Source organism: Camponotus vicinus, unplaced genomic scaffold, assembly GCF_025532165.1.
Source record: "Camponotus vicinus isolate PSW18456_S1 unplaced genomic scaffold, iyCamVici1.0 SCAF_1, whole genome shotgun sequence".
Classification (NCBI taxonomy): domain Eukaryota; kingdom Metazoa; phylum Arthropoda; class Insecta; order Hymenoptera; family Formicidae; genus Camponotus; species Camponotus vicinus.
In genome coordinates, this window is record NW_028141945.1 from 32,461,359 (window position 1) to 32,488,019 (window position 26,661).

Sequence of the window (26,661 nt, forward strand, 5' to 3'; positions counted from 1 at the left end):
AATGGTGACGTGTAATTTCTCGTATAGAATTTCTCTCGAAATTTATTGTCGAGATATTTTGCTGTCATATGTATGAAAAAATAATACCTTAATATAGGTTTATCGAATAAATACAGAAAAAAATGTTGAAACGAGACGATAAAGTTCAAACCGACAGTTTACTTTGCACACGCTTTGTAAATATTTTCCGCAGTACTTATATATCTTATGGAACTACATTAAGCACACTCTCCGATTCGAGATGTAATACTTATTTCCATTATCCGAAATTCACGTAGTCACTCGAGCAGAAAGTTACAACATCTCTCTAAGAAAACGGTCTTGTGTATATTGGGTGAGACGATATCGTACTCGGTAACTCGGAACATTTAGATTCAATGATTTATAATATGCGACGAGCGTAGGAGACTCTTCCTTCCTGTATAAGAGAGCGAACGCTAATTAAATCGGAAGTAATTAACGAGGGCGTTTGACCGAACGAGCGATTAAACTGTGGTAGTTTACGTACCGCGCACCGGCACAAACGAACCCCGGGAATCATTCGTGGATTTACGACGATTTCAACTTTGGTAGACAGAAATTTGCGCGAGCTGCAACGTACGCGCGAGCTCTCTTCTTACGGCGAGGCGTTTGTTCGTGCAAATATGCTCCGGCTGATGGGAATCTACCGGTGATTAATCGACCAACGGTGGCCCTATCTACGTGCGGCCTTTCTAGGAAAATAATCGCACGACCTCCTTATTATTGTCAGATCGAATGTTCGATGAAAATGTTATTTACCGCTGCCAGCTGATTACTACTCGTGTCAGCACGTGTGTGGTACCGTCTGTAAATCTTGATAATACATTTCTATCTGCAAGCAAATATTGCATAGCGTTGTAACCTACGGATACATGCACGAAAAGTTTGTACATCAGTGTTTAAAAACGAAGGGAAAAAATGTAGATAGTAAATTTCGGCGACGAGAGGACACATTACGTCGTGTAATAGTACTGGAGAAGTTGGTATATCCAGGTGCAGGTGGCAAGTGTTGTAAGATAATAAGTTGTCGGTAATAATTCTCGCGAGTTGCTATTAAAACCAACTTGTCTTGCTCGCGATAAATCCTCGTCTGTCGCGACTAATACTGAGAGTTTCTGAAAAGCAATCAACTGTATCAAGATTCTCCTACTTTCGCAAAATTGGAGCAAGAGTTGCGTTACGCGCGCTCTACGCTTATCTATTTGATGACCGGCAAGAAAACGGCAGAAATCCTAAAGCGAGGAATCGTGCGCTTTTGCACCGCCGCTGCCGGCGATTTACCACCGCAAGAAAGGCAACTGGCGAAGAGATGAAAAAGCCTGAGTGAATTTGCGGGATATTTTTACCCATTGCGGCTTTAACCAATCCCATTTACTCTAAAAGACCGACCGAGAATTTTCTCTAATTATTATGAAGCGTTAATAACCGTTTTTCTTTCGATTATTAATTTTTTTTAGTTTTTGTACTATTATTTTTTATATTATAGATAAATTTTTTTAAATATTTCAATTGATTAAAATCGGTAGACTGCTTCTCGCTCTGTTTGATGATTCATCCTAACGGCAATGTTCGATATTACTTTTCGTGAAAAATTTTCTATGGGAAATAATGAAGATCAGCGTAACGGTTAACGGAGCGAAAATTGGCACGAGCGATGTCGCGTCGTACCATTTGAGATTCTCTTAGGAAGATTGCCTTCCGCGATTGTCGCTTCCACTTCTTCGCGGAGGTTGCGATATTATCGCCCTGATAAAAAAAAACAAAGGACGTCAGAGGCGCAATGAAAAAATATAAGCGGTTCCAAGGATGCCGAGTGATAAGAGAAGAGCAAGCGCGCGAATGGTGGAAGCGAACGAATTTAAATCGACCTCTGGAGGGCGAAGATAGGATGCTAACCCCCGCGGATAGTCGCTAACGACGAGGGGGTTTTCGGACTTGGGATGGAATGGGATAGGAAGGGTGGGAAGGAGGACAGGGGGAGGAAAGGGTCAGCATTCCTCCCTATAAAACGAGCTGGACTTAGTGCAGTATCCAGAGTTAGAAAAGCAAAAGCAATTAAGATAGTTACTTGGTTATGAGACAAAAAGACGAAGCGCTGAACGAAGGGGTAGGAAGGTAATTACCGTGGTAACGGCTTGCCTAGACCGTGTGACCGTATCTCGCGGAGCGTGGTAGCTTCTGGGGAAATTAGTGTTGGAAAAATTCATGCCCGCGGAAGATTTGCGTAAATTAATTTACGGCGTACCGAGTCCTCCTCTACCGGGGAAAAGAGGATGAAATTCAATTTTTAGGCTGACCTGAGCTCGGTCGCAGGTCGAGGACATTCCGTTGATTGTTGCACTTGCTGATGCCACTGCATCATGATACTGTCGTTGGACAATCTAGTCGTGCGACGTATGGATATATATATTTGACATATGTATTATAAAAAATTAAATTAAAAGAAAAATTATATATGATAGAGATAAGGAAAAATTATATTAATTTGCTTCTATTTAGAAAGAATTAGACGAACCACAGTTATATCAAAAGTTAATGAATCTAATATTTTTGAAGTTCATGAATTTGATATTACATAAAACACTTTTAAACTTTTAAGATGTAAAATTAATAATTAATTTGTGTGTATGTAACTTAAAGCAGTAGAATATAATTTAATCTCAAAATCGTTAATATATTATCTTATATTCGAACTAACTCTTTTATAATGACTGTAGACAGTAGGCTGTAAACTGTAGACAGAAATTCGTGAAAATAAAAATTTAATTCTACAAGGAAGATTTTTATTTTAATTCACAAATTGATTATTAATTTTATATTTTAAAAAGCTAAAAATGCTTTGCGCAATGTCAAATTCATGAATTTCGAAATGTAGTAGATTCATTAATTTTTGACGTAGCTAATTTAGTTTCTTTGTAAATGAAGCATGTATAATTTTTATATTTTTATTTTCATTCTTGATAAAGAACTATCCTTAAAAAATTAATTATTAATATATATATAATAAGTGAAGATATTTAAACGATTTGTTTTATTACTAACAATAAATGTAACACCACTGTTAAATATAATATGCACCACATTGTATTGTTCTTATTTGCATTTATTTAATGGATTTATGCAATTTGCGCCTTCTTTCTTAACACTTTGCTAGAAACTGTTAAACAGAATTTGGGATAATGATAGCTCTTCCCACAATGTCGACGAAAGAGATAGCTGTTTGAAAACTCACCTCCTTTCGCCGACATAGAGGCGCATTAAGTTCTCTCGTAATATTCCTATAATATTAAAGCAAATTTCAAGGCCCATGCGGGATTCAAGATGCCGTTTGCCTCCGCTAATCCCTCTCGGGAAATATAACGAATATCACTTTGTAAGGAATAATTAACGAGCGCGCTCGAGAATCGGATAAAATAATTGGCCGGTAGTTTGCAGTTGGCGAGCATAAATATTTTCGCGTTTTCCTCGAGTCTGTCACAATCGAGACATTACGCGGGATTTGTGCCGTAATTAACATTAATTCCTTCTGTGATTTAACGTCTAATGGAAAACGCTCGTGCCCGCGACTCAATGCGCTGTGAAATTCGAAAAATTATCACGCCACGTCTCTGCTTTTCTCTTTCTCTCTCTTCGCGAAAGACCGAGGCGGAGAGAGAAATTTATGGTTTTTCGTAAGCACGGCGGCGGAATCGGTATGGAAACTTTTTACGGCGTACTTTTGACAAAGTTCGAAAAGTAACGAGGCGCGTTTGCATCGTTTCTTCGGCTGCTGCTGTTGCAGCTGTTCGGAAACTCCTCGCACAATCCGATGCGCGCGCAGAGCTTCTTTCTTGGATACAAAGAGAAAATCGCGTCCCAAGTTTCGATTCTGCGGTGAAGCGCGCAAGTCGAACGCGATCAAAAAGGGCGAACATGTACATTTTTTGTCATGATACGAAATGACAACGAGTGTTATCCATTGCGGAGAAACTTTTTATTTTATGTCACTTGCGTGCGAAACGATTCTCTCATTTCCTCACTATGCATAGCTAACGAAAAGAATAGCTCAAAGTTTAGAAACGTTTCGCGCTATAATCGCTTGCCAATCTACGGAAATTTCCCTCCTCTTGTTATATGTTCGCTAAATTATATATCGATTACATTTTAAGTTTGCGTTGAATGTTACACATACACACACACTAATGCGGGATACTTTATCCACTGCTGTTATTTTACTGTGCGCAGCTCTCGCGATTGACGTCTAAATACAGCTTTGCGTGCTCCATGTCGGCGACAGAATTACTGATTAGCTCGCGAAAGTTTAATACGCTGAATTCGCGCTGAAATGGCGTAGGAAATTATAACGAACCGATAAGCCGATAGACTGTTTTCTTGATATCGCGCTCGCGAGAAAAAGTTTGTCGTCATTATTCGCGAATTCTTCTTATTTTTTTTTCACGCCTCGTGCAAGAAACAATCGCGTACGTTAAAACATGCACGATTAGTTTTATTTTCTTGAGAGATTTGCCGTGGATTTTACGAGTGTAGTGTGGCTGCGAGTGATCTCGTTGCTATAAACGACGGCGATTCTCGTTGACCGAGAATCGTTATAGCGCGAATCGTTGCGTCTACGCATTTGTAGCGTTTCCTCCGTCGCCTTTTTATTTTTCTCGTTGCACTTTTCTTCCGTCGTTTTTTTATTTTCCTCGTGTATGTACGGTTGACTCTGTATGTACGCCTATCAAAGACGATCGACGACGTTGCAGATTATTACTTCTCCGGTCTATGCGCTCGATAAACAGCATAATGTTTGTTTCGAGCCGCATTTTCGTTAATGTTTATCTTTCCTGGGTATGTAGTTTTTTTATTCATGGAAGTGCATTGTAGCGTATTAATCGGTACAGGGTTCGGGATGTATTCCTTACGCTTACGCTTCCGCGGATCGGCGGGAATGTAGCGACGTTAAGCAAGAGAGAGTGCACAGAGTCCGAGTTTTTAGCGATAGTATACAGAAGGCTTTGAGAAGAAACGTGTGCTTTAAAATTCCGTTGAGATATCTTCCAACACGAAATGTTTCCCAGTCGACTCATTTCGCTGTGAGTGACTTTGATGTTACTTTTGAAGAAATTTAGTTTTAAACCAAATCGATATATATATATAGTATATCATATAGTGGGGTATATCTTAAAATTCTTGATCTGTCAACCATCTGCATAAAAGGAAAGCAGGTTATGTAATTTATTCTATGTGTAGACGTGCAGCGTGAGTGTTTGCAAGTGATGAGATTCGCAATCGAAAAATGGAATATTTAAGAATATACAGCTTTCAATTTGATTTTAGATCTCTTAATTAATAAATGGCCCTGTTATTTAATTCAAGTGCCCTATTTCACGATAGAGTGAGTTATTTATTGATTAACGAACTAAAATGGAAGTCTTTGACACATTTTATAAGATCACTTTATTGATTATAAAGTGCCACTATATGAAAAATATTTTATTTATTCAGACGTGTATGTGTGTGTGTGTGTGTGTGTTATACTCACAATCATAAATTATATCTTATTTCTTCTTATTTCTAATATGAATTACGATCAAAGTGACCATATCAATCGGAAAATAAATCAAATAACTTTTAAATCTGTGTGTTATCCGTGCAGATAAAATAATATCAACATTTTCTTTTCTATTTTAACAGATGAAACAAATAATGGCTCAGGTAAACTTTTTATTCTAAAGAAAGATAATGAATTCTTGCCAAAAAAATTAAAATGTATTTTAGACATATAAATTTTAGAATAGAAGACAGAGAAAGAGAATGAATGGAGAATATAATTCACTAGAATAAAAGAAAATTTATCACGCGAGGGAAAAAATTTAAGATCGAAAAAAGAATTTTTATAAAATACCATCATTTCTTGTGGCAAATTCGTCATCGTATTTGTAAAGATGGACGAATATTACATGTTTATCCAACAACGTTCAAAGAAACGGACGAGTATGATTTATGCCGATCGCAAGAGAAAAAGGCTGAATGAGCTAAAGGACCGCGCTTGGAAGACTCCAACTTGCATGTATGAATACGCACGCGTGATTCGAATACTGTTTTGCAAATCTCGCGCAGTAAAAGCTTTCCGAGGGCTTTCCAAAGAGATTGCGGAGGGAATCTCCTGAATTACCTCGCGATCTACCGCATCGTCATGTCCAGCGTGGTTTTATCACACACGATCGACACACGGTTCTTCGCGATCTACGTAGTATGAGTACATGCTTATAGTACGTATCTCTCGCTAGTGCTTATGAAATCATGCGCGAAATCCTTGCCTGTGGTTCGTTCGCGCATGGATTTTCATAAAACTTTTCAGCCTATGATGACCTTTTTTATGACCGAAGCGAGTAATAGTGCGTACGCGGGTGTGTATCGAAAAGGTGGAAAAAAAATTGAACTCGTTAGAAAGAAAATTGGATGCCTGGCTATTCAGAATTCCGCGATGCAATATGACGTAACGTGCGCTTACTCGCCCGGGTATATTTTGCGTTGCAAATTACGATCCGACCGTGTGAAATTTTAAAAGTCGATGGGAAGCTAGTGTTGGCCGTAGTCGCGCGTATATTATAATCCCTCCCTTAAAGTATTCAAGCGAAATATAGTTTACCGCGTATGAACTCCGGGGTAGCTCTCGCGCTGGTGTACATTGATTATTGTTTGCGAATGAAAGATATTAAAACTTCGCTGATGCGAATAAAGGAGAACGAGGGAAAATGAAGTGGATTAAGAAAAAAATCGACGCGAGGGTCGATATCCCTTACAACAATCCCTAACGCTTAGAATTTTTTTTACACCCCGATCTTACGAGAAGACGAGAAGAATAACGCGCTGTAAAGTCGTCGAACGTCCAGTTCTATTCCCGGATTTTATTCGTTCTACGTTGAAATTGTCCTGACGCGGGTAAATTCCGGATCGATAAACCCGCGAATACGTCGCGGCACCGTTCGCTTTTCCTCGATTCCGTCGGCAATTCTACGCGATCACGTATGTTTTTATCGCATCGATAACGTTCGCCATGCGACGAACATAACGAATCTCTATGTTCGCAGATACCATGAATTCGCTGGTGGAGGAGGTGGTCGTCGAGGCTGGGAAGAACGTCACGCTGGGCTGTCCGGGTGTAACGGAGGATTCGTTGGTGTTGATGCTCGAATGGCGGGCAAACGGGATGCGGTTGCTCGAGTATAAGAGCAAGAGTACAACCGTCGTACGGCGAACGGAACAGAACAGAATGTCCCTGTCGTTGAAAAATTATTCGTTGCAGCTGCATCCCGTCACCGCCGCCGACACCGGTACGTACGAGTGTCTCGTGAACAACCGGAATGCGCCGGAAGCTGTGATCAAGCTCATCGTGCGAGGTAGGTAGCGGAATGTTCTTAATCTCCTTCTCTTTTCTAGCCTTTTTGGTGAAAATAAATGTAGCCAGAATAGTGCGTGCTGACGTCACACTTTGAATAACAAAGATTTCTCGAATTCGAATGAAATTTAACAAATTTTTGATATTAATAAAAGCTCGAATTAAATAATGAATATAATCATCTGTATATTCATTATATACAATTATCTTTGTCGAGATCGACTTTAGCATGATATATTGATTAAAGTTTTATTCTTGACAACCTGTGAGATTTGAACGTGGCTGTTAGGTTTCCGGCCCAATGAGCGTCACTAGTGAATTAAAAACTCATTCTGTGTCGTACTGGGCGTTTGGTGTTGTGCCAATAAACTTCATCGAGTTGCTACATTGCGCTTTTAGTTTTCGTTTCTCTCAGATAGATATCTTTATTAAACTCTAAATTTTATTAGAGTTAGAAACTTTGAAGATATTATTAATTACTGTACATTAACCCGTCTACCGTGAAATCATTGGGTAACGTTTCTTTCTATCAATTATTTAGACGTAAATCGTTTAATCATTCTTTCTAGTTTTCTATGAATTAATTTAATAATCAAATCTTAGTTTCCTATTAGTTTGTTATAAATGATATTTTCCAATCTTACCTTTTGCAATTTTTATCAGTAACGTATAGTTATTGTTAATATACCGTTGTATATGATTGAAGGAGATATAAAAGTTCAAATGCGATTCTTCTGTTCTTGGACGAGTTAAAAAAGAGAGAGAACTTATTTGCCCCACTTATATTGCTTTTAGCTGTTAGCTATATATATGAGAACAATTTTCCGATACACGAGAATTTCTTATAGTCTGGCAATTTTATTTTCTGAAGTCGAGATAAAACGTAAATATTAAATAAACCACTCATTCTCTTCTTTTTATTACTTTTTGTATTTATACATTGTATAGTGATAACTTTGACATAATTATATATGTGAAATACATATTAGAGAGAAAAAGAAAATGAAGATATTTCAGCGTAAAATTTCGATAATAGATATAGATTTTACAAAAATAATGATGAATATTTAAATATTAACTTCAATGCAGTTGCTTTTAGAATGATTACTAAATAGGTATTTCGATTCGTTTCAGATTTTTCTCAGATGCAAATTAAATTAAATTCTCTTTCGCAAATTGTAACAAATTCTCTCTGGGACATGTATACCCCGCGTTAATGGTTTTTATAATTTAATTCATTTAATTGGAATATATTTTGTATCAAAGTAATATAATCGATGGATTTCGTAAAATTTATTTAACGGTTACGGAATCTTGATCCTGCCGTTGGAATCGATCGTGTGATCGATTTCAATTTTATTGGTGTGTTCACGCAGGGCAGCCGAAATATCCGTGACTCATTCATTCATCGTGTGGTTACAATTTGTGTTCAATGAACTAGTTCACTACTAAACTTGGCGAGTTTACGCAAAGTTGGCCGTAAACTTTGAGAGAGGAAGACGGGTCTCGAGGTGGCGCCGCTCTTCTTAACAACCTTGTCGCCGCTCTTCTAATGCTTTATTTTAAAACTGAGTTGGTCCCTCCCCCTTCTCCCCTTCTCGCACGGCGTGTTTGCTTTAAGTATTTACGCCTGATTTGAATTCGTCACGTGCAACCCGCCGCGTCAAAAGCAAACTTTTCCGAGCATCCTATAGACGACGAGCGGTGCGGAATCATGGAAGTGCGCGCGGCATAACTTCGACCGCATAAGTTTGGCCGCCAACTTTACCGCAAAAAAATAAAAAAAAATAAAAGAAAAGAAAAAAAGACAAGGAACGAACGGGGAGTCCTATCGCGCGTTATGTCGCGCGGTCATTTGCATTCAATGCACGATCCGTTACTCAATTTGACTAAAAAGTTCTGAGCCGCTAAAACGACGTGAAATTATGCCAACCGACGGGTGTTCGTGTAACTTTGCGGCGCGAGGGTGAAGTTTGGCGGCGCGACAATATGGTTTCGTCAGAATCAATGTACTATACGCGCGATCAAAGCTCGCGAATTTGCATTTTTCACTTTTTGCGTACTTGGTTTTAAGCGACATATTCATATCTCGTATCTTACAACGTATATTATGATGTATACGTACATTCTATAGTGTACGTGCTTCCTGCTCAAAACTCGAAGCACGTAACACTTCGGTGGTAACCAATATTCGCGTTACATCAACCATTAAAATGAACATTTTTCAAATCTTTGCAGTAGGAACGTATACACACGTATCTCCTGAATACATTTCCCTCGCAAGATTGATTCCCATGTTTTCTCCTTGCTTTTGATAATCGTGAAAATGCGTATTGAAAAATTGCGAATTGCAGGCGCGTGCGAAGAAGTACTTTTACTTTATTTTCACATATAATAAAACGCTAGCCTTCCTAAGCGAGGAAAATTATGGAAAACATTTTCTCTCTCTAATTACCAATCTTGTTGTACAAATTATAAAGAAATTTAATGAATGCTGTATTCATTTAAAACAAATTTACTCATGCCCAGTTTCCAAGTTATTTTCTCGTTAAATCGGCTGGATCGCTAATTTGTTTGATGAACGAGCAACGGTGAAAGGTGGTAGATACGTGTGCGCTCTCTTCGAAACGATATCGCCAGCGTACAAAGGGCCCAAAGGGAACGCCCGGAACGAGCTTCGAATTATCGTCCCTCGAACCTCGAAGTTCCACCGGGGGCAGCAGGGACGATGTTGGTTGACTGCGGCTATGAATAAGCGCGAGTCGTTTAACAGCGTGACGTTTTTTCGGCTCGCGGCAAAACAGTTTCATTCATATGCATGACAGGATACGCGGTTCGGTGTAAAAGAGAGCGAGACGACGGAGCGCGCGCGAGAAGGAGAGAGAAAGACGGAGAAAAGGAAAAGAGATAGAAGGAGAGAGTAGACCTACGCGTGGAATCTCGATAGCGGCTAACGAGTCACGATTATTCCTTCTACTTCGCTTAACGAGCAGATGCAGATGCGAAAACCTTCGCATCACTCACCGTTACCGAGTATGCCTTGGCATTGATCGTTCGTTACTTTTGTGTTTGTAAAAGCAACCTTATTCAAAGGACTTTTCCGACTGCAATGGAATTTAAGCACAATGGAGGAATTTTCGTTTTAGCTAAAAAGTTCCTGCATATACGCTGTTAATATAAAATACAATGCGTACAATCGCGCGAGGAGTCTCGTTTCAAGAATGTACGCATATAATGCCGGGGAATGGCACGATCGCGAGTATTCTTATGCGTCACGTGTAGATGAGGAGACAAGCTAAAGGAAGGATAGCAGTAGCTTGACTAGGTGATCCGAGAATTGAGTTCGAAATGGATGGAGCCAGAGAGGGAATGTGCTCTTGGTGGAACAAATAAAATTGTTCTCCTTCGGGATTACCGCGCTGCATGCATTCGCCGTGTGTTGTCGTCAGCTCGCGAGCTCTTTCAAGAAAGATCCCTTTCCTTTCTTCGCTTAGGTTCTCCCTTTTTCCCTCCTTGTCTCTTCCTTTCTTTGCCCACGCTCGTTCCGTTCCTTTTCGGTTGATTTTAGTACAAGCGAATCATCGAGCTTGCTCGTGACCCAAAAGACAAAAGCCTCGTCGACAGTTATTCCTTCAATGGTTACTAAGCCACGAGTGCTGTTTTTCATTCGGGCGTCTCATTTAAGACAGGGACAACGACGCGAGAGAACGACGAGTACTCGGTAAATGGCGTCGTTCGATTTTATTTCATGTCGGAAGGAAGAGGTCGTTTCGCAATTCGTATGTGTAAGACAATCGATTCTATTAAAATGTTCCGACACTGTACAACGTACTAATCTTCTCGCGCAGATGTACGCACCGGACTTAACCGTCTACAGGTGTTTCGAATCCTGCAATCAAGATTGATTTTTCGCAAACAAGTTCGGTTCAAATCACAATCGCGTGAAAATTTCTATTAACCCATGGGTCTTTTTTCAAGAAGAATTTTCGCAAAAAGCGCTACCGTGTGTTTATCTATCGTCATGTCAAAAATGTATCGATCCGCCTTGAAAATATTTGATTGCGCGATCTTGCTCCGTTTCAGATTTTTTTCCCCGTGTCATCGCACGTCTCTCGTATTTCGCGAATTTACACCGTATTCCAAAAATCCGCGATACGTACATAGCGAGTATCGCAGTAGTTTTTTTTATCCTTTTTCGCGCGACATACGGATTATTCCGGGCTCTAAAGTCCGTAATACGATTTGTAATGTGTACAGCGCGGATAAAGGGCTCGCGATAAATCTCTAATGAAAAATTTCAAAGGTATCATACTTTCTGAAATTAGAGTATCAGTCTTGGTTTCATTGGAGATGGGAATCTCCGAAGTCTGCGGCGCGGTCGGGTCGAGATTTATTTTACATCGCGAGTACACCGATCGCCCAAGAGTGAACTTGCGCGAAACATTCTTACTGCTACAATGGAGTGAGTTTTTCTCACGGACTTCTCCGAGTGGAAGAACATACTACCGCTTTCCACTAACCGATGAGGTAACAGGAAGACGCGGCGCAATTCGAAAAGTTGGAAACGATTCGCCGAGCAGCATCGCCGTAACGTTCACGGATTAGCATACTATTCGTTACTCGCGTATTCTACGAGTGATCGAGCGCTTCGAGGCACGCGTCTTCTTTCCTCTTCTCAATAGAGGTTCCGCCGAGGTAATCGCCATTTAATCACAGTATCCGAACATACATATTAGACAAATTGCTTCGTTTAATTATTTCCATTCGATGAACGAACGTACCGTAATAATTATATAGACAAAGAGAAGATTGATCTATTTGCAAAAATGATTTTTACTTTTTTGTGCATATAGGCGCGTTAATAATTGTATTATTTGTTATTTCCGTAACTGTTTGTACAATTTTATACAAATGGCTTTTGTTTTTTAGCCGTTTGACGTGCGATAAAATACAGTCTAGGAGATTAAATTAATAATAAATAAAATTACAATAGCGGGCTATAAATCTAGTTGAACAAAAACATATCGTTAAGCCAATTATTTTATAGCCGTTATATACATAACGGGCGGAATGCGTAAAATCAGCTTTTATTGCGGATTTAATCGACGGAAATAGAACGAGATTTACGTGATTGTATTTAGCTTGTTCTATGACGCGCTACGGCTGACCGGTTGATTTTACGAGATAAATGACTAGTCGCGCGTCGGGCCTTGAATAAAGGCAACGATTTAACGCGCGAGCACGGTGCGCGCCGCGATATAAATGTGCTTCACCAACTGGAAACTACTCCGGTTTCGAAGATAATGAAGCGTGCGTTGAAAAATGCCGGCTTTTCTAAGCCAAAGCGCACAGCTTACTTCGACAAATCTTTTGCGCAAAATTGCCGGCGTTGAGCTTTAATACGTTTTATCGCATTCTCCTTGAAATAAGGTATGTGTTACGTCGTCGACTCGTGAGATTTTTATTTCTTTATCATTTTATTCCAATGCGTGCTGCTTATTCCGATATCTCGTTTTTATGTCATCTTTTGAATAGAGATAATTATTAATACAAATAAATTTAAATTAAAGTAATTATTGAGACAAAAATAATAAATCTAAGGTTTTCGTAATAAGACTATTGATATCTACAATTAATAAATTATAGTATATTTTGTTATGTATCATTAATATTTATAATATTATACAGTAATTAATTTCTTGATATATTTGTACATGTTTAATACCGTTAGTACTATTAATAGTTGTAAACGAAGATTTGCCGTACGCGATAGTCGCAAAAATTTGCTTTCGCCTCTATATACGATAAACTTTACAACGTTGTAGAGTATTAGATGTTTATACAGGATAATTTCATTTCTGCAAATAACGAACTTGCATCTTGAGTTCTGGGATAAGATCGACGACGCGATGCAATGAATTATGTACTTTACGGCATGCTTAATTAAATTGCGTTTAATCTGTTACAAACCTGTGAGAAAAACATTTCAATGTCTAAACGGTAATAATATATTTTCAATAATTTGAATGATTTTTTTTTAAATGCAAAACAAAAATTTCGGAAAGTTTGTTTATTAAAAATTGAAAGAAAAACGATGCATTCTGAGACTTAAAATTACTTTGTATCTTGATAAATTCTTTTTAATTCTTCAGTCAAAGGAGAATTAAATTTTTTAATTAACATTTACTTAACAAACAGCATTGGTCATAGATCGCGATTCTCTTTTATGGAAGCATTAAAGGAACGGATGACGGCCATCTGTCATTATGCTTGAAAGCGAGCAAAGAGGATAACTGAAGTAAACTTGAACATTAGATAGCGTTCTTACTTAGCTAAGAATCACGAATAAACTGTTCTTCCATAAATTAATTTCCATTCCTTCTCGACCAACGAAAACTTATGGCCAACTACGAACGGACGCGCATCTAAAGCCGCAGCTGCCGCGACTCGCGTCTCCACCGTCTTTGTTAGCATTATTATTGTAATGATATTCGGCGCAAGGTCTGTTCATTTTTTTTCTATAAACATTTAAAAGTTCGTTAATAGTCGAAAAAGTTGTCAACGAAGCTATAAAAGAGCGAAAAAATGCACAAGCAAATTACTACATAAGTCCTTCGAAATTTTTATGAAGAAGAATTTAATAAAATTGTCAAGCTAAATTAAATTAGATACGTAAAAAAGAGTCAAGGATTTCGTTAGACTTATAGCGAAGAAAAAAATTAGCCTTTATGTATTTTTATTTCAAGATGTAAAAAATAGAGACTTATACTTTTATAACAATTTAGCTTTAATAATTTTTACAATAAATTTAATTTAATAATGTAGGAAAAAATTAGCGGAGATGGTCGCATTTTGTGTCTCTCCTTTTATCGAAGATTCGCCACAGTGGCGAGTCATCGGAGCGAACAACAATGCGAATTGGACCATGAAAATCTCGACCGAAATCTAAACGACAGGAGAGAGAGAGAGAGAGAGAGCGAGCAAACGAGAGAGAGAAAGAGAGAGAGAGAGAATATTCAGCGAAAATTTCAATCCGAGTCAAATGCGCACCTGCATTTATACGTTTCATTGTGAAAGTCAAAGCGCGCGAGTATTCGTGTGGTTGTCGATACTGAAAGGAACTTTGTAGCCGGCATAGTTGAAATACTTGTGTGTTGTATACATGTGAAAGGCAGAGATAAAGAGAGAGAAAGCGAGATAAAGACCTGGATTTCGTAATATCTCGAATACGTGGCGGAGTATTTCATTGGTGACGGCATATCAATATTGAATCGATAAGTAATGTCCCCTGATACGTTTGAAAGCTTTTGAATTGTCACGCGACATGTAGAAATGGGATCTCTACGAATTTCCGAATGATAGGCTTTCTATTTAATTCTTACACTTTTTTCTATTATTCTTTATGTACTCGCGTCAAATATGCACTTATCCAATTATCTGCAATAAATTTTTATACTTTCTATTATATCACACCGATTAGAATTACAATTTTAAAAGTAACATTATTTAATTTTTAAGAATAAAACTGCGAGAAATTACAATGCATACCTTTCTAATTATTAGGCAAAGATGTTCTTACGCTAGCGATGCAACAATCGTGCGGTTATTATCGTCGCTAACGTAAATTGACAGCGGTAAAAATCGCGGCCACCCGATGTACGATGCGTTGATGGCTGCTATTGTCATGTGCGCGCGAGAGGAGTTAATTGCAACGCACACAAACGAGCGGACGCACCCGGATGGATCGAAGGTAGCTTCGCGGTATCGATGGCGAAGCCTCCATCAGAGTTAGCTCGAAAGCCATGGAGGGTTCGGACAGGCTTCAGGGAGGTGAAACGGACGATAGTGGTTGCGCCGTTACCCTAGCATAGAAGTGAATAATGCAACGCATCGCGTCGGCGAAACCGCCGTTGCAAATCTCATCTGCCGAGGGCGATCGTATCCGGATCTGTCTAACCCTTTCGACGTTCTGCGTTCGCTCGGTCTGCCAGTTCTACCGATGAACGAGTATCCTCTCGCCTCGCGATCATTCGTATTTATTGACATTTCATTATACCGGGTTTCACGGAAAGCACAATATATAATATATAGTCGCGAGACGTCAGCGAGATATCGCGATTCAATATCAATACGCATTGTCGCCACGAATTCAAAGAATGATATTTCGATATTACAAGACGAGAATAAGAAGACGTATGATACGCCGTCTTTGTATTCTGATAAGTTTACATTTTAGAAAGATGGGAGGTATAATAAAACAATTTCCCTTTTTTTTAGAATGAAAAGAAATTCAAGTTTCTACATTATTAAAATTTAGTGGGTAATATATGCGAGAACGCTATTGGGCTTAACCTTTAGCTTAGCCTTTAAAAAGGCTGAGAAGCACGAAGAGGCTCTTAAGCTCAATATGGCGTAAGAAGGTAGGCGTTGAACCGTTGCGTATAGGTGTCACGGTGGCCGGCGATTGTCCAGATCGGAAGCCATGGTTATACGTCGCTTCCGAGGTGACAACGCGTCACGTTGCATTCGTCGTCGCCCCATTAACCGCAGGGAATATTCGCTTATGTTGTAACTATGTATGTACATGTATATACAACGGTATCGACTTTATTCAGTGACGTCAATCGGTATTTGTGTTCCTATCTTGTTTCTCTCTCTCTCTCTCTCTCTCTCTCTATATTTGTTATATTAAATTTCATATCTCAAATATATATTTTATCTAATATTATATTTTATATTTATGTATTTTAAAATTTATGATTGTTTCAATATTTACAACTACATTAGTATATTCAATTTTAACATTTCAAAATTTATGACTATTATTGAATAATGATGTTATTTATGATATCAATGGACAATATTGCATAACTGATAATTTCTTTCAACGATTCATAAGTTTAAACACAAAAGGAATTAAATCTTATCAACGAGCATTCAACTCGTATTTTGAGACTGATCGTATGTATAAAATTAATCAAATTGTATCGGCGCAAAAATATACGATTGCGAGAAGAAAAGAGGAAACTCGGTCTTGCTTATATTAGGACGGCTGTAAATAACACCATTGCTGTCACAGTATACTATAGTTTATAGCTAATTTAACCACCATTCTCTCTTAGCGTCCGCGTATGCACATGCGCTTAGGTTAATGAGTTTGTAACGAGAAAAGCGACGTCGGGCGCCACGGCTTCTCCTCTCTCCCTGGCGTTTCTTTATTTGCGCCCACCGCGCAAATTAGCGCAGGACCATCGATTAACTGCGCACACTGCAACTGAAACGCACTTAAATTGTCGTCACGCGGCTGAATTCCGTCGGTTTATTCGGAGATTTTACAACTTTAATGCTGTCTAACGGTTAAGTTTATCTAGAATTAAAAATACAAGAGCTATGGTGCATCCAATTTTCCTTTAGCATAAAGGAAAAAATCACTTGTCATGCGCGTTCTAAAAATTCTCATTTATTTTGCGCTATTTTCATTTGCTTTAATGCTAGGCGATGTAGAGGTGAGATAAAAATTCAAAATGTGTCTGTTTTATTCACAGCGTCTCCTTTTAAACTTGCATTTGTCATACCTCTTGCGATGCTCGCTCAATTTTTATTACTGTCCAACATGTCGAATCCTTCAAAGTATTTGAAAAGTTTAGGCTCTCTTGGAAATTAACCGATATATAACTGCGTGCAAATTCGGGGATATCTCTATGAATGATGCACTTTCAACTCGCACTTATATTACATCCCCGAAATACACGTACACATGTGTATATCTTATACTCGATTGCTGTCTCGTTCTACATCGTAAGATCATGCAACGCACGCACGTCAAGCGCAGATAAGCTTTGGATTCGTAATTGATGCCTCTCCCATTAGAAACTAGCTAGTGCAAAATAAACTCGCGTAAATCAAAATTGCGCGAAATAAAGGCCGCCTATATATTTAAGGCGAGAAAATTGCTCGCCGCCGTTTTAGACGAATATGATTTACAAGATAGTTTTCAGAAACGCATTAATCCCGAGAGAAGTCGGGAACTACCTGCGCAAAATGCCACGGCGTTGCCTGCGAGCATGATAACTTTGGGAGTGAGTTTAAGAAATGAAAACCTAGGAGTGCGCGCTCGACGAAATGGAAACTGGGAGAGAAACATCGAGTGCTCGTGAAGAGCATATAATTTCTTAGAAAGCCGAAAGCAAAGACACGCTCGCGGGTAAAACTTTCCCGTTGGTTATAAGCATACTATCTCTTCCATTATCAAATTAGTTTTTAATAAAAATCATACTATTTGCGGTTCTCATCGCGGTATCGTAAATGCATATTTAATTCGGAATTCTTAATCTGTTTTTGCCCGTTGATTTTTTCCCTCCTTTATATAACTGTGCGTAGATCGTAACGAACATTTGCCTCTGAGAAAACGAGGTGTTAATTAACTATATATGCATGCCGTATAAGAGTTATTATAGTTTTTAATACCGTGGGATCGTGTGTTATTTCTACCTTGATATAATTATCGACATTCCGTGCAGCTTTTTCCGCGTAAGTAATTTTTTATTCGAATAGCAAATATGAAATGTAAGCTAAATACGCTACGCTTATGTTAGCGAATATATTATTTCGTGTCCCCGACATCAGCGTATGTCGATGCCAACGACGATATATTCGTACAACTCGCAGAAAATACACAATTTTTTTCGTTCACGATTCGAAAAAATTACGAAAGCTCTTGCCAACGTAATGAAAGTAGTGTGTTTATTCTCTTCAGGTTACGATTTTGTTATAATTTGCAGGAGAATATTTCAGCTGAATATTGTCGCTGAATAATACGCGATCAAGGCGAAATTTTCACGTAACGAAACGAGGATCAGGGACCAGGTACTACACGAGGTGTAATGTGGCGGAAGAAAGTTTTTGGTTTCATCGCACTAATGACATCGTTAAACACAGCATTATTCTGACTGTCCGTCAGCGATCTTATCATGATAATATAGCGGATGATATAATCAGGATTATGTTCACCATGGAGGGAGAGCTCTCTCTCTGGCCAGAAAAGAGGAGCGTGGGAGGTGAAGGGGGTTAATTTTACACGTGGAAGACAAAAGTTTTAGTGAACTTTTAAAGCATTCAATATAAAAAGACCGGATTGAGAGAGAGGGAGAGACGGGGAAAAAAGGGAGCGGATTGCCCCGGAGGTAAATTCGAACTTGTGCAAGAAAAATTGTATCAAGGGTTTCTGCAACCCGGGGGAAATTTCCATATAATAATTAGATACTTAAATTACTCTAATAAAGGAGGATGATTAAGTCGGATATCCGACCACCTTTCCTTGTACCTCCTGGCTCTTTTTCGTATTGCTGCGAAATCCCGTGGACCGAATATACGAAGAAATTCGGAGAGAGGACTTTTCTTTAAACAATATTTTTTCGTGATTGCTATTCTCTTCCCTCTCTCTTTATTTTATCATTTTCGTTGCGTGAAATAACTTTCGAAGAGGAAAAGGGGCAGAGATTTTAAGGGAAATGAATATACGAGATTACCTTCTTGCGCGTTATCATAATTAATGTATATTTGGGTGAATTATTAATATTATTATTATTATAGGCTTATTATTATTATTGGTCTCAGTGTGCAGTTTTTAAATGCATAGGAATATTCCGACATAATAATTTGTATCGTAATTATTTTAGCAAAGAGAAATTATTTGAATTTTTTACGATGACGATATATTCGTTCAATTAGTATTATTCGTTATGGGAACATTGATAAAACACGGAATTACACATAAGTCGTGCCATTAATTTAAGCGTCTACAATCTGTCTAAACTTTTTCTTTGCTGTGTCAAGGATTTTCGCGTGTTGAGCTTGTACTAATTGGCTAGCGCGCTTGGCGCAACAGCGCGGATTATGTTAGTTAGGAATTCAACTCACTAGCAAAGTTAAACTGTACCTACGGTAGAGGACGCGTTAAGATTCCACGCGCTTCCCATGCTCTGGTAAACGGGAGAAATGCTATCAGAAAAGGGAGAAAAAAAGAAAGGTAGAGGGAAATGCAATGTGAAGAAGAAATATAATGGAATGGAAGGAAAAGAATGAGTATCGAAAGACGTAGGAACATGTGGAATAATAAATGCGATTGTGTCCGGCTACAAGTTCGAATAATAGTAGCAAGACAACGTTTAACTCCGATATACAAAAGTTTGCTTCTTTTGAAATATAGCTGCCTATATATGAAAAGATAAATAAATAAAAAAAGAAATCTCATCGTTAGAGCTTTAACGCGAATCAACGTCGCGAGAAAGTAACGTCTTGGTCCTTTTGCTACAGGTGAAGTGGTGGATGATTCGGTTCGGTGAACTAGTAAGCACTTCTGCACTCGAGGATTGCTCCAAGTTATTACGACGTCATTTCCAGTTAGGCAACTATAGCCGCTCTTAGTACGTAGAGGTAGCGATATATGTCGAACGATTGTGATCGTCTTTGGCAATGAACGGGCTAACGACAGAAGCTACTCTGATCGAATTATCGAGTATCATCGCGCGTATCATCCCGATTACACGGGATTAGCGGAATTCCTCTGGTATGACGGAGAAACGTAGCGAGAAATGAAAATTTACGCGTTTTCTCTACGTTAAGCTGAAAAGAGAAAAGAGTGAGCGCTGAAACTGTGCATGCGCACATGTAGCCACTACGGTCGATCGAAAATTTGAACCGCGTCAAATCCGCTCGCGTTCGGGATCATTTCGCAGAATGAAAGTCATTTTGCCGATAAGACTCTAGCGCGCTCCGCTTAAACTCCCCCTGCGATTGCTACGAAGCATTGATCCGAAGTTTAAGCGGAGTTTCTTGCGAACAGAGAAACGTTAGGAAGTTCGCGTATACTGGCTTTAGCCTACTTTATCTTAAGCGCGAACGGACGTGAGAAACAGAGAGGATTCGACGCTCGCGATGGAGGGCCCCCCTCGGCTTGTTGCAGGTACCCTGTCTCTATTTAGCCGCCTCGAAACGGATCGCGTGTGAATATCTGAACTCCGTTCTGTACTTCAACGCTTGACTCTGGCAGTTTTCCAGTAGTAGCCGACCTGTCGACCGCTATCGCGCAGCGAGCCAACCTCGGCTTCTCTCCTTCCCCCCTTCCATCGAAAATTTCAGCCAACTTTCGGCCTCCTCCAGATCGCGGCCGCGGGCCTGTAATATTTACTGACACGAACATAATCGTTATGACGCGGATAAATCGTACTTCTGGCGAACTGCTAATAATATAGACGATCGTTCTCTACAGAAAATATCGACCATGTTCCTTATAAGTCGTATAAATTTTTATGCTTTTCACCTATATATTTGTGTTACAAATATATATTTTGCCGAGACAAATTTATCATTTATATAGTTTGTCAAAATATTTTTAAATCCGGGGCAATTGATCATAATGGAAGGAAATCTAAAAGAGCGAGTCAAATTTTTTTAGCAGGAGTAATTTTATCATTAGTTATTTTCAATTTTTCATGAAAATTATGTATATTTTTTCTATGGTTCACTTCTCACATCATATGCAAGCATAGAGAAGCATTTAGAGAATTCATTGAACTATTTAACGCATATCATATGCATTAAATAGTTCAATAAATTCTCTAAAAATCTTTAAAATTAAAAATCCAAAAGAAATCGTTTTAAACGTCGTCAATGAGAGAAAGTCTAAGTGAGGAACCGTGTAAGCGAAACTATTTCTTTATTTAAATTTCTTTTAGCGGTCCAAAGATAATGTGTTGAATTAATCATAAGGATTCCGTCCTCGTATTTAATTCTAACGTCCTTTCGAAAGTAACGGGAGTAACGATTAAAGTTTCGCGCAAGAGGTAAGACTTTGGTACGACCGACTCATCCGAACCTCATACTTCCCAGCCTAATTTTCTTTGACAGTTCCGCATAAGTACATTTTCGTCATAATAAGATTCAGTTCCGCGTTGATCGATTACGCCGCTTTCTCTCATCTCCTTTTCTCTAGCTTGATAATTTTATCGAACGTTCGATTACATCATTACGACGCGAATTAACTCTAAACGAGATGAGTCGATCGCATTGTAAACATCATTTGCGGAAAATATGCGCGAAATGCGATTCCGTAATGCTTTTCCGAGAATTAAATCAATGGTTTAACAAAATAAATGGCGCGCTGCAAGCGCGTAAGGTTTTATGTTAACTGTTCTTCCGTTGCGTTTTATTGCTTTCCGTCGAGCGATTTACATAATTAAATAAGGCTTTAATTTAAGAAAATTGGAACGCGTTTATGAACGATAATGCTTAGATTATCGAACGCTGTATTTTCCCGGAAAAGAGAGAAGAGCGGGGACAAAACTTTGCAGGTATAATGGCCGTAATTTGACTTCTCGTCGATTATTAGCATACCGATCGATGCCAATCTCGATAATTGTTGTGCGGTAACTTCGTTGCCGCGTTGCGTTTGATGTCATTCAATTGCGAAAGTGATTGATCGTAGCAATTCCAGGGACAGTAATGTTCTCGTGGAAATTCACTCATTGGGATTAACGCGTTAGATTCGCTACGTGATTCGCATCGCGCCGATCTTAGGACGAGCCGACGCCGTCTGATCGCTTCATTTCGAGCTCGTCCTTGCGGCTCTCCATTTCGGAGATTGAAAAATTTGCAAATATAATGACGCCGTGAGTTCCTTACGTCTACGAAACGTAAGACGTAATTCCGAAGGCAGACGTAATTTCGTTTCAATTAACGAGATTATGCATCGAGCTCTAATGTTCGCGCGGCGCATAACCGACATTACTCGTAAATCGTAAAATTTCTGCGATAATCCCATTTTATGGATCTCGGTACCGTATCGTATGACGTTTATGCCATTCATTTCCTGGCGTGTCGTAAACACGTTCCGCCATGGACGTCACGATCTTCTTTTTACCGGGAAGATTTCAACGACTTCTTTACTAAGGCACCTTAACTCACAAGCTGCACCTATAATTCTAAGGTATCTTGTGCTCTATATTACTATATATTACGTATAAAATGTAACGTATAAATCGTTAACACGGATCTTTATCCACATTTCGTCGCGTAATGATTATTAACTATCTCTGAAATTTATCTGGAGAGAAAGATGGAACTGCATATAAAAGAAGCGTGAAATTAATAGTACAATATGTGACATTTTAATGCAATTCTTGGATAAAGGAAATAAGAAAATGTCGAAACATTAAGGCAACTGCATCATTAGCGCCGGTAAGTGTTGCAATATCGATTAGCATTCATGAAAACACGTGACTGGATAAAAGCGCGATAAGGCGAAACGGGGATATTACAACTGTTTTTCAATTTCGTTCTTTCGAACCGATTGGTTCAAGCGCGTCTAAAAAACCGAGTTTCCACAGCGCTGTTTGCAAACTGTCCCGACTGTATCGTCGATGCGCGAGAACGTTCTTTTAATAGTCCACTCTCTATGTAATTTTTTGCATCCGAAAAAAGAGTCGATTGGTCCGCACAATGGCAATGTCGATTAATGGACGAAACCGATTCAAAGGTATTCCGCTTTGTACGATTCAGCAATATTATGTTTTTAGTCTTCTAATCGCGTTAAGAAAGAAAGAGAGAGAGAGAAGAGACAGGATTTGCATTCGCGTAAATGTATTTTTTCGATAAAAATCGTTGTCGCATTATCAATTAATGTTTTGTGTGCGCGATGAAGAAATAGTGATGGCATGTTCGCGAAATACAATGTCGCGTAACGACGCTAATAATGTATCTTGGACAGAAATATTCGCGTCATTTAGCGTAGGATTCTCATTAGACAGGCGCGATAACGAATGATTATTGTATCATCTAAATTGCACTAATCCGCGTGCGACGTAACAACTTCCGACGTCAAAATTCTGCGTTCGTGCTTTCTAATTGTGAGATCTCGTCGGGCTTAAGTCTTCGCACGGTTACCTCCTATAACGATGATTTACGTTCGCGATCCTCAGGGCCCTTCCGAGGTATCCTTTATACCCGAAAAGCCGCTCTTTGTCGTCATCCCGTAGTCTATGGCGTGTAGATATCGCGGGCTGCTCCATCCATTGTTCTGGCCGACAGTATTCGCGTGTACCTGCAATAACTAACGTATGTGCGAGCGTGTATGTGTTTGTTGCACGTGTGTACAGATACATGTATATGTATTTCGTGCTCACACCTGCTTCGCATCAAACGTTTACGTAGAAACGTTTCTCACATCACGCATGTCATGACTCGATAATGCACTCCGCAACTCGTCGCGAAATCTTGAAAGTTATTAAGACGGAATTTTATCGCGCGAACGATGCTTTACATTTTGCGAGATATATTTATATCGTGTAAAAATTTTCCAAAGTTTAACCATCTCGTGATTTATCCATAACCGTGTGCATCGCCGGCTTTTTCCCACTTTTGCAATTTTTGTTGCGAGTCTCCGCTATAAATTTATTAAGACGAGCCGTTTTTCTCCCCCTCTTCAAACGGTCGAAGTTCAAACTGTGCGCATTCGAATTCATTTCTTGCGAATCCACGAAGTCACCGACAATAAATCATGAATATTAAAACGAGCATTCCGAGCGGATTCCCGGGTACCTCGCGATGATAAGATTATATTCAAACGTAAAAGGAGAGGATCTTGAAATGGATTGAGAGTACAGATAAATTAAAACCCTCATTCACCGTGAGAAACTGCATAGGTAGGCGTTCTGTAATTTAAATGCAAATCAGTTTTTAGTCAATCGTCGAGAATACCGTTTGCCTAAGAAAGAGAACGGGAGCGAAAGAACGGATGGGGCGAGCGAGCGAGCCGGACGCGCAGAAACGTCTTAAGGAACGTAAATTCCTTCAAAACGAAGATCATTCCGTAACGTCTCGTTTTCTTCGCTGTCTACCAAATTACAGGGTTCATCGACCGTCTCACGTACCCGCATTGTAGAAGCGATGAGGAAGATTGTAGTCTTCAATTTAACGTCTGACTCAGATTTTGTTCTCGGCTGCAACAATATCTTCCAGTTGGTATCGCCGCTGGAAAATTGGATATTTGACGAATCGCGTTACGCGATTCAGCTTTATGCGAAATGTTTTGTCGAGCTTTCTTCTTCGAAAGATTTCAAGGGAAACCTTCATTTTAATTTAACTATATAAGATACAGATTTTATAGTAATTCGACTTCTACATTAACAAGTGTACTATTGTTTCTCTGCGTTCCTTTCCTTTTTATCATTACAGTGAAATATTGCTCGTTACAATGGAGCCCCAAGATGTAACATTGAACGAATTCAATCGTTGCATTATCGAGATGCTTTCGCGTGATGTGACATTCTCATAGGATTTGCAAAGAACAAGACGTATGATCTCAACATCAAAAAGCTCTGGGAAACAAAGTACGAATTCTGTGACTTGCATCTTATGCGATGAAATGGATTAATATTTAGAATGAAAATAAATGTATACACATTAAAAGCTCATTTTGCCAAAGTAGTGATTGTAGTATGCATATAATGATTCACATATATCATATAGAATTTCGCACGTTGATGCTAAATGACTTACTAAAATTATAATACGCGTCACACATTGTATCATATTGCGCGCATTCACATATTCTTCTTCATATTGTTGCATTTCATTGAAATCTGAGTCTTCTATACGTATAATAGTTCGCATTATCTGCAACCATGCAGTCACGTATAATTAATAAATAATGCTTTCAATGATATACGGCAAAGTAATCGCGCTATCGATTTACATGAATCGTTAAATTGCGTTAGTATTCGTTCGACATTGCATTTTCGAAAATCGATGCGCTTCACCAAACGTGGGAATTTGCGGACTGGCTAATAGCCAATTAACAGCAGTTACAAAAAATGTCCTTGTTTCTGGTTGACGGAAAATGCGAAGTTCGATCTTCTCGCGGCCCGAGGATATTTATCCTTTGTCGTGTTAACGCATAGCTTTTTCGATTTATCACCAGTAAATGCAGCGATGCATTTTCACGACAGCTTAAACTCGCTGATTTTGTCTATACAGTTTTGCATATTTATCAAATTTATTCAAGCAGAAATGATATCTATAATTACATTTGTTTGTGTAATCAAGACAATTTATAAAAACGATTTTTTACGTCTTTAGCGACGTAATAAATTCGGTGCATTTATTTCAAGATAAACACCATTTTCAATTTCAAGTTCTAAAAAAAAATTGTTAGGTGTACCGTTATTACTGTTGTAACAGCTCTTTGCGATCAAATTAGTTATTTTGTGTGTCACGCATCCCCTATGACACTCCAACCTTCGTTAAAATGTCTTGAAGCGGCATTTCGAAGCACATGGACTTTCGTTCGCGATAACAGGTGCGGGTACCCTCTGGGATTATGCTGGATATTTCGAAAGTTCGCAACTTTGTGCAGGATCTTCAATTTTCTCACTTTACTCTTTTTGCATAGGAAGCCAAAGATATTTACTCCGTTATGCGAAACAAACGACGGTGAAATTTGGAAAGTTTGACTTCACCACATTTCAAGCAGCTGTGTTGAAGAGAACGTTTCCCATTCTTAAATCAAACGCGAGTATAAGATGGAGAAATGCTTTTTATTATCGTCTTTATAGCACAATAATAAACATTGCGAAAATTCATAAAGCAATACGTGCTCGCTATTTATAAATTATAATCTGATTTTTACGATTCAGACTTGATTATAGTTTTTCGATTTTTATTTGATTTTTCTTACTCAAAGGATAAAGAGTAAACAAAGTTTTATCCTCCTGATAATTTTTTGGAACGGTGCCACGATTCCGTCGAATCGTTTCCGACGAGATCCATCGCCAAGCTCGCACGCTGGAGATAGCCTGACATTTAAACGCTGCCACGGTCTTGCCCTGACAGCCGTGTCGACATCGTGATTTTTCGGAGAAACGTGTCTTTGACGCGAGAGCATCTCTATCCACGTCGCGGCACGCTATTTGATCTTTCCGATGCGAAAACACGTAGCGGTTTGGCGTTGCGACACGCGATATACTCTGGGCTAACATACGTTTTAGGTCGTTCCATCACGATGGTTTCCTCGGGAAAGCTGTATTCGACAGAATTAGGTTTGCGGAAAAATTGAGACGAGAAAATAGTTTTGAAGAGCGAGGGAGAGAGTGAAGGAATTGCGATCTCTCATGTTGTGCGCCTCAAAGGCGGAAGACGTCTGAGAAATTGATGCGAAATGAATATTAATAGGTAATTATAATTCTTTTAATTGACGATAA

At 38.9% G+C, this 26,661-nt stretch overlaps 1 protein-coding gene across 6 annotated transcripts in view; it reads left to right on the top strand.

The window, feature by feature from the left end:
- LOC145961632 (putative receptor-type tyrosine-protein phosphatase mosPTP-1) overlaps positions 1-26,661 on the top strand; it is a 257,685-nt gene that overhangs the window by 89,212 nt on the left and 141,812 nt on the right. For all 6 annotated transcript variants that reach the window (XM_083082090.1, XM_083082062.1, XM_083082096.1 and 3 more), the window contains one exon: positions 7,098-7,406. In XM_083082090.1, coding sequence (XP_082938216.1) covers positions 7,098-7,406 — 309 coding nt within the window. The remainder of the gene's footprint in view (positions 1-7,097; positions 7,407-26,661) is intronic.